The sequence below is a fragment of the Eucyclogobius newberryi genome, unplaced genomic scaffold, assembly GCF_026437365.1.
Source record: "Eucyclogobius newberryi isolate DKJ021-1_F unplaced genomic scaffold, fEucNew1.0.hap1 SCAF_10, whole genome shotgun sequence".
NCBI classification, from domain to species: domain Eukaryota; kingdom Metazoa; phylum Chordata; class Actinopteri; order Gobiiformes; family Gobiidae; genus Eucyclogobius; species Eucyclogobius newberryi.
Genome location: NW_027315724.1, coordinates 35087627 through 35100175, shown reverse-complemented (window position 1 = coordinate 35100175; position 12549 = coordinate 35087627). Strand labels below are relative to the sequence as shown.

At 43.9% G+C, this 12549-nt stretch overlaps 1 protein-coding gene across 4 annotated transcripts in view; it reads right to left on the bottom strand.

Annotated features, from left to right (window-relative positions):
• Nucleotides 1-12549, bottom strand: part of clcn2c (chloride channel 2c) — a 197781-nt gene that overhangs the window by 36463 nt on the left and 148769 nt on the right. For all 4 annotated transcript variants that reach the window (XM_072455762.1, XM_072455779.1, XM_072455771.1 and 1 more), the window contains 2 exons: nucleotides 4438-4571; nucleotides 299-492 (listed from right to left, as the gene is read on the bottom strand). In XM_072455762.1, the coding sequence (XP_072311863.1) occupies nucleotides 299-492; nucleotides 4438-4571 (328 nt within the window). The remainder of the gene's footprint in view (nucleotides 1-298; nucleotides 493-4437; nucleotides 4572-12549) is intronic.

Genomic DNA, 12549 nt, shown 5'->3' with positions numbered 1-12549 from the left:
TTTGTAATGTAATCCGTTACATGGTCCAATCAGAGTACTGTGTTCTACTACTTTAACATTAAGTTGTATTATATTTTAGTACGTCAACAATCAAAATGAATTTGTAGAGCACAGTTCATACAAAAGTAACTCAAAGTGCTAAAAACACATTAAAATCTCAATACAATATAGATCACGAGACAAAAACAAACAAAGACACTAATAATTACAACATTCCTCCATCTTTACATAAAGTCTTGTAAACTGTCGCGACCCGTTGGCGCGTTGCCGTGGCGCGTTGCCGTGGCGCGTGTTCTACCTGAAAGCGGACTTCCTGGCTGGCGCGGTGGCTGCCGTCGTCGCTGTTCCGGTCGGAGCCCACAGAGAGACGCTTCTTCTTTTCCTCCATGGAGCGCTCCCTGATGTACTCCAGTCGTCGGGGGCGACCGAGCTGCTGCGTGAGGAGGGACTGGAGCTGGGCGCGCTCAATGGACCCCAAGAGGATCATCGACTCTGTGGCGCACGGCGAGGGTAATAAAGTTTGATGCGAGGATAAAGGAGAGGAAGTGAGTGAAGCCAGGATTGAAATAAACTGGACAGAAACTGGTTAATAAAGTCTGAGAAATAAAAACAGAACTAGACCAGGACTTAAGCCACACCCACTTACTTTACCCATACTAAACAATGATAAAGTTCCCAAGCAAAACAAGGAAAAACATGAATACATACATTTTATAGAATATTTGCATATCAAGAAGTACATTTGCTGCTTATGTTAGAGCTACTGATTAAGATTATTATAAAGATGATTATTTCCTGCTGATATTGACATTCAATTCTGCTTTTCTTATTGGAGGTGCATATATATAAAAGAAGAGGACGTGACAGACCCAGGAGTCGCGCTGTACGTTAACGACACAGACGATATCTTGGACATACATGTTACGATATTAGCCAGCGAGCCCCATTTCACAATATATATTTTTCTAAAAAATAAAAAAAATCTTAAATGGGTAAACGTTGATATTTTAATTTTTACACGCCTTCCCAAAAATAGTTATTCATTTACTTGTATTTTTAATTTACATTCATGCGTCACAGCTGTTATTTATTTTAATTTCAGTCTTATCCAGTTAACATAGTGTGTGTACATGGTAAGCCTATTTTTGATCCTATAGCAGATTTTTATTGTTTTTCTTTTTGATTTTATATACCGTATTTTCCACAATATAAGGCGCACTGTCAATGACTGGTCTATTTTCGATCATTTTTCATATATAAAGGCTGTAGGGGAATGGAGATGGACATTCCACGGCCAGATAACAGAAAATCTCTCTTTGAACATTGGGGGTTTTTCGTTCTCCCTCTGTCCCTCACCGCAGGGGAGCCGCTGTGACTTGTGTGATAAAAAGACCTTCTTCTCCCCACAGTCTTACAGGAAGACGCCCCGATGAACTGTTTTATGTGATTATGCCATGAATGTTTTTCGAATCAACTCATGTTTCACCTTGTGTTACGTATTTTTCCACTGTTTAAGGTTTTATATTCCCAATGCTTTAACTCGATATTTTTTATCACAGGTGAAAGAAGATGTAAAATGTGTCTACCTCAAGAAATAATGTGCACAAACTGCCAAAAGTGTTTAACGTGTAAATGTTAAAACAGGGTTCAATGTTTTTGCCATTATTATTTACGTTACTCCAGTTTTATTTTCTCGGTCAGGAAAATGTTAAACAGGGAGTTTTCGCAGTAGCGCCCGCCCCTTTCGCTCCCAGCATGCCCTGCGGGCCAGGTATCAAAAGGACGCTCCAAGCTAGAAACGACCTCTTTGTTCTCTTCTTGTTCTTCTATCTTGAAGCCGTCTCCACGGACGCGCTTTCACTTTTCCTTTGTCTCAACAAAATCCGTCCGTCACGTGGTCGACAAGGCCATGCCAGTCTAGGACTCTGAAACCACCTGAAACCACCTGGAACTACCTGGAACTACGCTTAAGCGCTAAACCGGACAGAGACTTTCTTTGCTACTTCGTTTCTTTTCTTTTTGAAGTAATCTACGCCGTTTGCGTGGATCAGCACTACGTCCTCATCTGAGTAAAGGCCGCGTGAGGAGCTAATACACCGCTAAAGCGTTCTACCGCCAAGGAACTCCCCGACATCGCCTCCGCTGCCGCCGCCGCTTCAAGGAGGTCGCAGCACACCGCTCCACGCGACCCCTCGCTCCCCGGCGCAGCACACCGCTCCCCGGCGCCAAGGACCTTACAGCACGTCGCAGCCTCCTCCGCTCCACGCGACGCATCGCTCCCCGACCGCCGCCAGCTCCACGGCCGCCGCCCGCTTCACGAACCTTCGCCGCCACACCGCTCCACGCGACGCCCCGCTACGGACCTCGTCCGCGGACAAGGACCAGTCGGACCGACTCTACAGAACCGTAAGCCGAGTCCATTGCGTGCGGTCCGTTTTGTGGCGTGATTTGGGTAGAGCTCAGCGGTTCCTCCTCCCTTTAGCTTTTCACTTTCCCTCTTTTTGATATAGATTTGATGCGTTTGATTATCAAAGGCAAAACCCTGGTTTAACATTATCTGCATGAAATCTGCTGTTAAATCTGATATAACGTCACCTGTGATTTACCTGTGCGCATTTCTGCTCCGGTGTTTTGATTGCCCTTTTGATAAATAAACTACACGAAAGAGTTATTGACTATTGTTTGTTTGATTAGACTATGTGTAAGTCCCTGAATCGTGAAACACCCTTCAGACCTTTTTAACGAGCGCGATTAAGGACCGTATCTTAGCTCTTTGGGTTTAACCCTGGTGCCCCGTCTTGTCTCGTTTCTGCTAAGAAATCTTCCTTAATCATAAACTGAATACATGTAGTTTGAGACCCTACAAGGCGCACGGGACTATAAGGCGCATTAAGAAACAAAACGTGTAGCACAGAAAATCGCTTCGAGGTCAGTGAGCACAAGCAGAATGAATCCATATATAAGGCGCACTGTCGGTTTTTTTTGAGAAAATGAAAGACTTTTACCGTATTTTCCTGACCAAGTTGCACCTTTTTGTCATAGTTTTGACCGGGGTGCGACTTATCTTATATACTCCGGAGCGACTTATATGTGATATTATTTTCAAACTTGCAACCGCATTTCATACTCCAGTGCAACTTATACATGTTTTTTTCATCTCTATTATACGACTGTAAGTGCCCCTTTTAGTGCCGACAATACGGTAGATTGTCTCATCATTGTTCATTGTTTTATGTTGCACCGAATCACCAAAGCAAGTTCCTATGTTTCTGAATTCTTTTCATTTGCAACGTGTCAGATGAATGTGACTCGAGTCTTCAGACTGCAGTTACTTTGAGACTTCCCAAAGCTGCGTTTAAATCCACATTACGTCTGCATCATTGTTTAGCGTTGCACGAGCTCACAGTGCGTAGCGAACACGCGTCGCTGGCGTTCGCGTGTACGGCTACAGTTTGCGTTAAGTAATTGCCTTTGTGACAGTACGTGCCGATCATGTATTTGGCTAAATGCCGCGGCTAATTGTTCCCGCGTCAATGCATAATCGAGACGGCCCCGGAATACCAAATCTGCGGTGAGAGGCGCGAGGTGCAGCCGCCAGTGCGTGGGCGGAAAGTTCGTCAATCAGTCTTTAATGAGCTCGCGGCGGGGAGGTGAGGCTTTGTTTGGGTACAGGCTGGACGGGACATCAGCCGTGGCAACACAAACGCCTCCATTTTGTGTCTAATAATACTCTACTGCAAATCATTTAAATAGATCATGGTGTGATCCCAGGTAAAGTGGTCAAGCAGGGACGGCGGGCGAGAGGAAGGGCACCTGGTGTAAACCGTACGCCAAAGGGAAAGGGAAATCAGACAAATCTCTGGAGTTATGGAAAATAAATAAATCACGGTAAATCTTAATAATTAATGAGTACATTTTATACGACACAGGAATCCAGTCTTAAAGGTGCACAATTCATTCAAATGTATTATTGGTGAAAATGTTAAATTGTTTACTTATTATTTTTTACCTTTTGATTTAATAATACTGTTGTCCTTGTTAGAATTGTTTTATTTTATTTTTTGGCATGAGTTTTATAGATTGTATTGTCAAAATAATGATTAGAATAAGAATTTATGACTATTTTTTTTAATAGTCGAGAAGTCACAATCAGTGAATTCATCCTTGCAGCCCTTTTCCACAGTACATTTCACTTTTTATTCAATTTTCTTTATTTTTTGTTGAAATATCTTTGAAAAAGTGGGCTCGCCTGTACACGGATCTGACATGTAACTTGGCCTGTTAGATCCGTTTCATGCCACACAAGGACACGTTCCTTTAAAACACCTCATTGTATTCAGCTTCAAACTGTCGCCCAGGAGTCGCCCGTTCAACGCCTTTACGACCCTTTCACGTCAGACTCTTTGACATATCGCGTGAATAAAGCAGCAGATTTACCGGCGGACTCGACCAGGGCCAGAGTCTTGAGCTGCCCGATGAGCAGGACGCCGTGCAGGTCTCTGTAGGTGCAGTTCAGAGTGATGTACCTCACGTCCCGCACCATGATGTCCTCCACGCGGATGTTGTACTTCCTGGAACAGATACAAGTGTGGAAATGAGCACACCTTTAGCACAGAGGAGAGGCAAAATACCGTAGTACGTATATGGAAGATGTACTATTATTTCAAGATGTCAGGAGTCAGTTCAAACCTTACACTGTGATTTTAAATACATTAAATTGTGTCAACATTCACACACTAGTAATGCAATTGTGATGTGTCTTACTTTGAAATCTGGGAGTTTTGGTTGACTGTGATAGAAGGAAACGTATTTAAATCTATCTAAGCCATTCCTACATCATAAACCCTTTCTCTTGCATGATTTAAACGGCTTTTAAAGTGACGTAGCAGGGTGGACCACCAACTCACGCTCATCCATTTACCTTATTCTGGTGATGTAAAAAGGTTATTTACGTTAAATTTGCAATATATAAATTGCAGACAGCGCCAACAATCTGATCTTGTCACAAAGTTATACTATTACAATATAATCTATGGAACAAAAAATAATAATCATTTACAAGAATAAAGTTGGGCCACTTTTGATATAATTATGCAAGTAAGGCAATTATTGGGTGTACTTTTCCACAAATATCCAAATGGGTATTAAAATGTGCTTTCCCAACCAGTGGTCCGCGGGCATTCACCAGGAGGGGGGGGTTACTTGGACCGGTTCAGATTTAAAGGTGGAATTGAATAGTATTTGAATACAGAATGCCCTTTGTAGCATTTCCATCCTTCCACATGTCTCTGTAGGATAGTTTTTGGCATCATTATAACGATCAGATTTCTTTATTTGGCCGTTTACCAGTGACATACGTGTCATAGGAGCTTTACTCAAACTGTTAGCATCCCCCTTTACTCCAGCAGGTCAAACACATCCGACCTTAACACTCCGCTGGACTTTGCCTGGGCAGAGCGGTGGTCCCTCTCACAGTCTGCACTTCCTGTCCGCTCTTGGCTCAAAGCAGCAGCGCGCTCAGTGCCAGCGTCCGCCTCGTGCCAACGCCGTGTCCCGGGCCAACGCCGTGTCCCGGGCCAACCCTCCGCTCTGCTCCTCAATCTGACCCCCACTCCATACGCCGACCTCGCCGCCAACGCAAACTCGGTTCATCATCGACAAACTCACCGGCGACTGAGCTCGTCCCAACCCCGAGCTCAAAGGATCGGGTAAGCAAGAACACGGCAAGAACACGGCAGGACACGGCAAGAACACAGCAGGACACGGCAAGAACACGGCAGGACACGGCAAGAACACGGCAAGAACATGGCAGAACACGGCAAGAACACGGCAGGGCACGGCAGGAACACGGCAAGAACACGGCGGGACACGGCAGGAACACGGCGGGACACGGCAGGAACACGGCGGGACACGGCAAGAACACGGCAGGACACGGTAGGACACGGCAGGAACACAGCAGGAACACGGCAGGAACACGGCAAGAACACGGTAGGACACGGCAGGAACACGGCAAGAACACGGTAGGACACGGCAAGAACACGGCAGGACACGGTAGGACACGGCAGGAACACAGCAGGAACACGGCAGGAACACGGCAAGAACACGGTAGGACACGGCAGGAACACGGCAAGAACACGGTAGGACACGGCAGGAACACGGCAAGAACACGGCAGGACACGGCAGGAACACGGTAGGACACGGCAAGAACACGGTAGGACACGGCAAGAACACGGTAGGACACGGCAGGAACACAGCAGGAACACGGCAAGAACACTGCAGGACACAGCAGAAACACGGCAAGAACACGGCAGGACACTGCAAGAACACGGCAGGACACTGCAAGAACACGGCAGGACACGGCAGGAACACGGCAAGAACACGGCAAGAACACAACAAAAACACGGCAGGACACGGCAAGAACAAGCCAGGACTAAACTGGGACAAGTGCGGGACTAAACCAAGTGAAGAGTGACGACTTGGAGATTGTAATTAAAACATTTGCTAAAAAGTTGAAAACAAATCTATAGTAACAGTATTCAAATTAATTCAAATACTTTAAGACTGAAGTTAAAAACGATAATATTCCAGAATTAGTATTTTTTTTTTGGGAGTGTCTACAGAGCCGCTATTTCGTGCCGTGGCTCCTGAAACTGCTGGGCTATTTGACCGCACTGGGTTAGGGTTAGGGTCAGGGTTAAGGTTAAGGTTAGGGTCAGGGTTAAGGTTAGGGTTAAGGTTAGGGTCAGGGTTAGGGTCAGGGTTAAGGTTAAGGTTAGGGTTAAGATTAGGGTCAGGGTCAGGGTTAGCCATGAGGCTATTTGACCGCGCCGCGGCTCTGTAGCCACAGCCTTCCCCCCCCCCAATTCTGATGACTTTGCAAAGTGCCAATATGAGCATGTGTGTTAAGGTCAGCAAACATCAGACCACAGCACGTGCCCGGTCTGCGCACATGGACCAGCAAGACCCTGACAAGTAGAAATAAGATGGATAAATCAAAATCCACGTGCTAGGTTTATATAATAGCTCTACATGAAATACACTCCTACAAATCAATTATGCCGTGATTCATTTTCACCGTTTTGCCAACAATAAAGTCTGAGTTAGATTTGACTGTTTAATTATAAAGCGTAAACCTGCTGTTAAAACACAAATAATGTGCCACGGCAGTGAGAGAATTACAGTTGAATGGAACCGTGGGTAAAAGGTTAATTCTCAACTTTGTTCCCGATGCATAAATGTATATAAACATCACAGAGCCGCCCACGTAATCGGCTTTTTCCCGACGCCGCTTCCATTCGCCCGAGGATCAGAGAGAATAAGGTAATGCCGCTTTCTGAACTGGCCACAACCGCTGCCAGCGCTAATTTCCCCCGGGATATCGGGAGGAGGCACTGATAAAATCTGATTGGTTCTCCTTCTAATTGAGCCTCTCCTCCCTCAAGGCCGGGCAATACATCTGATCACCGCGAGCGATCGGGCCAGCGCCGAGGATTATAGATTCACAGCCGAGATAGACTCGTGTACCGAGCAACGCTACCGACCGACCATTGTCTTTACATCAAACTCAGGCGAAGGAGAGATCTGCCGTTTTAGTCCAGGGCTGTTACTGATTATCACTTTAGTTGTCGACAAGTCGGTGATTATTTTTTACGATCTCAGTCAAATTATTATTTTTGTTGTGCATTAAGACTTGATAAGTGCATTTTTAATCCAATAAAAGGCGATTGAAGGCTGTGGGCAAGAGAATATTTATGAATTAAGTGTGTTTTTGACATTTTGATAGTTGCAGAACTATTTTATTCATGGTTTAGTTCCAACACTTGCGATATGACGTGTGAGTTTAACTTGAGCGTTTAGTCTTGCTCCTAGTTTAGTTCTGGTTAAGATCAACATGGTTAAGTCGGGGTTAACCGTCTTTTGCTATTGTGATCCTGATCGAGTTTGGTCATGGATTGGAGATAATGAGGCAATAGAAAATACAAACGTTTGGCCTTTACTATGTTTGTATTTTCTGTTTAGTTTCCTTCCATCGTAGCTCTGGGTTTAGACATCGGGTTAGGTTCTGGCTTAGACTTGATTTAGACAAGTTTTCCATGTTTTAGTTGGGACTGTTTGAGGTTTAGATCAATTCAAACTGTAATAAACCCATTTTACTTCAGACTTACCACGTTTTCCGGGTCTGTCCTTACTTAGTGACGACATTAATCCAAATTTAGACTCATTTTCAACAACTCCAGAGTCACTTTGAGACATTTCCCAAGCTGTTGCTGAGACAACTTGAGACTGTAATTTGCTCTTTTGTGCTAGCTGCAATTGCCTCTCCCGTGTTTGCTCACAGGACAAAGTGCAGTTTGTGCTGATTGATTTAGTGAAAATATAATCACCTCCCATGTGGCCGCTCTGTCAGGACCGGACACTCATCACACGTTTGTTTCTCCACTTGATCGGGTTAATAATAACGCCGTCACATGTACGAGTAGTTCTTTTTCAAAAATAAAACCTTTCAAAGTTACTCCATCTGAAATGATGTTATCTAATACATACATTTATATATTTATACGCATCATGAAGGCAACGTATTGGCCATTACGAATGCAGGACCGCACCGCCCCCGCACCAGTCATTATGAGCTTATGTAACGTTCCTGCACTGGTTTGAATGCCACTCCAGCGCCTTCGATGTCTGCGGCAGAGACGAGCTTTCATGAGAGATGAGAAGATACAGATGATGGACATGTGCATGCGTAAGCCGCCTTAAAACCCCTCGTGCAGGTTTGTATGGATTCTGCATGGATTTTCTCTCCGTCCATGTTGATTCGACACTGAAGCATAAATCACTGCTGCACATTTATATGTAAAGGTTGTTTGTTTCCATTGATTTATCCAGACATATTTTTGGGCTTGTGTGAGGGCGGTGAGAGGCCTAAACCTGGAACAGTGTTGTATCAAACTGATTTAGCATTCACGACAGGTGGACCAGTCTCTTCTATTGGGTGAAAGTTTGTTCAGTACCAAGAGAGGGAAGGGAAAAATGTACTTTAAGAGTAAAAAGAACATATTTAATTGAATTATCTTGAAAAATAATTAAGCTGTGCTGTTGTGCTAAAGGCAACTAATTTCTTTATTCAAAAAATAAATAAAAATAAAACATTTGCAAAATGTCTAAAACATGTAAAATATGTAAAATATCTATGAAAATAACTCTTGGATGAGTGTCCAGATAAGATAAGATAATCCTTTATTGTCCCACATGGGGATGATACAACTATTTGTTTCTATAATAGAACACTCCTGGAGGGATTAAATAGACTTGTAGAGTAAAGAAATTAATTATTGCAAATATATCGGTGTAATCCCTCATTCGTCCAGTATTGCAAATATAGTTTTATTGGTATTTTTTTTGCGAAAAGTTAAAGTACAAGAAAGTACAAGACATGAGCAGCATCAACGATAGAAATATTGACAAAACCTTAATAACTTAATAACACCGATCTGTCGAGACTTTGACCCATTAGTTCCATATCATTTGTCTCAATGAAATGGAACTAATCAGTCAAACGATGTTAAGTTATTCAGGGTCCAACTGTGTACAGCTCATTTTCATACTAAACTGACAGTGCCAACGTCAATAAAAATAATAATCAAATAACTGTAGTTTGGAGAAGGATCACAAAGTTGTTCCCCGAAAGTTTGTTGACGCCGAGATGATGGAGCAACTGTCAGAAACGCCAGCCACGCCGCGTTTGTTTTTCTTTGCGTTTCTAAAATCGTGACATGACAATCTATCATCGGCACGTATCACATTACCTTTGCTTAATGACGGCGCTTCAGAAAGTCGCGGGAGCGTGCGAAATGATGGAGGGAGTGTCACCCAAGCCATTTATGTGCGACCGGCCGCGCCCGATCACAACCGACTCGCCCAGCCACAAAAGAGGAAAAAAAAGTAATCACGACTCATCTATATTTAATAGCACGCGGCTCTATGAAGTGTGCCCAAAGACGCCGGCTCCGATCCATTTTTCATTCACTTTTTACCTTTTATTCCTCCACGCCCGTGCTGTATGACTGGTGCATTTTGATTAGAACCAAGCAGGCATCCAGGGAAAAGGGGGGAATGGGACTGTCGCATGGCCCCCTCCGAGCTGTTTTTCTTCTTTCTTTTTCCCTCCCGGCTGCAAATGATCCATCTCCCGCCCACGCACGCGTCCGCCCGCCCCCAGACTTTAGGCTCCGGTCTCGGCAGTGTAGCACGTGTGCAACTCCAGCCGGGCTCCACTCACACTCGTGCATGTACCTGCCCACGCCAACATGCTGCAAATCGGATTCAGCTCTGATTTAGCTCCTCTTAGCGCCGCATTGTGCCGCGGCGCGATGCCAGGGGGATCAAGAGGGGGAGAGGGACGCTTGCTCAGGTGGTTTTGTCCCTTAAAGTTAGCGAAACGCAACCATGCACGAGAGTAAACTTCAATCCGTTTGGCCCGACTACTCAGCAAATGGTTACGATGTTCAAGGCTTCAAAGCTGGCGTATCGGATGTTCCAGCCGTGAAAGGAGGAAGTACTTAAGTTGATTTGACCAAACACATGTTTTGCAGATGCGAACACGGCTAAAACTGCTTTTTAAGACGAGCAAAGTGAAGGTGGACTGTCGACGCTCGGTCAACGCTGGCAACGCTCTTATCGTAGAAGCAGTGGGATAACTTTGTTTCGCCTTTACAATATACTCAAAAGCCAAAACTAAAGTCAGGCATCCCCTCTTTAAAGTACTGTATTTTCCACACTATAAGGCGCACTTAAAAGCCTTTCATTTTCTCAAAAAACAAGTGCGCCTTATATATATGGATTAATTCTGGTTGTGCTAACTCAAAGTGAGTTTGTGCTACATGTTTTGTTTCTCTTAATGCGCTTTATATATGAAAAATTATCGAAAATGGACCATTGACAGTGCGCCTTATAATTGAGTGTGCCTTATAGTGCGGAAAATACGGTAACCCTAAACTTTCTGGCGGTGGAAAATCACAGTTCCATGAAAATATGATGAAAAAGGAGGACACTTTTCATGGAGACAGGTTTAATGTTTACTGTGGCGTAATTTAGCTAAAGGCACAACATTTCAATGGAAACAAGCAGGAGGAGGCGCCGACCTCCAGGCCAAGTACAAGTCAGGTTTGTGGAGATGCAAGCTCGGACACAGGCGTTATACAAATCAAAGACTTGCTTATACTGTATTTTTGTCTATGGGCTGAACAGTTGGAGTCATATTATAAGTGTCGATCGAGATGATTTGGAAAGAGAAGAGAATGTGAATATCAGGAGGTTAAAGGTGAAACAAAAGGCCTGTGCAAAGACCAGAGGAGATTTGTAACAGTGAAAGAGGATGTTAGTTCATGAAAGAAGAGCGGTGGAGGTTTGTGCGTTTTTTTATAATGCCAATTAAATGATTCTGATCTGTAACTGAATCATTCCCTTTCTGAAATCACATACGTTCAAACTATGTGATCAAATGCACGCCAGCAGTTAACATAACTGATCTACAGTCATTAAAGTGACGGCGTGACAAAACCAGACGACGCAGGATTGGAGAGAGAATGGTGAAACTGCGACAACAATGAACAGATGGAGGATGAAATTACACTTTTTGTCATTACTCCCAATTTGTGAATGATGCATCTGAACTATTATTTTCACTTAATGCTCTGCCAATGTCAATAACAACAGCCTGTGCTCAACAATTACACGTAAACGGTTCTGTGTGTGTCCAAGTGTGCACTGCAGCTGGTCCAGAGCCACTGCAGGTGAGGCCCAATAACAGAAGACGCATTGACCCGTTAACAACTGTGATTTAAAAGCCTAAAACAAACTAAATCCACTGAATTCTTCTGTGTCGCTTAGAGCCGAGAGCGCCCTCTTGCGGTCGTCAGAGTGAAAATATCACATACAAGTCCAAGCCCGGCCAAACTGTGACAAAAGGTGAGAATTATAATCGGGTGAATACGGTAATAAACCCTGTGGTCTGGTTCTGATATAGACTTTTAGACCATTTTAAAACTGGCCAAGGCAGTTTCAAATTTTGTCCCATTTGTGATTTTTTTTTTGTATCTATACTGAGCGTATACTTATAAACTTAAGCCGATATTAGTTTGAGCATCAATCGTCTGTATCCGGGCATCGCTTAAGTGTTGGACGTGAAAGAAAGTTCTGGAGAAGTGTGTTACAGACGAGTTCTGAGCGACAAACAAACGCCCAGCGACAACAAGAGTTCATCTTTCAGACTGATTAAACAGGAGAGCGGTGCAGCTGTGGGGCAGAGCACAGGGAAAAGTGCTGCATATGATTTATTGTATTAAAAATATTTATGTGTCAGTTTTTTTTTTACCTGAATTGGAGCTTTAAAAAAAAAGCAGGGATCATGATCAGGTCTAGTGCACAGCTCATATATTAAGCTGGACCTTCCTCTTTGGTCGGACTAAGTGGGCCCCGTGCGCAGTGTTGTACCTGAATGCGTTCATTGAACGAAAGTTCATGAACGCGTTCATAATTTTGGTGAACGTG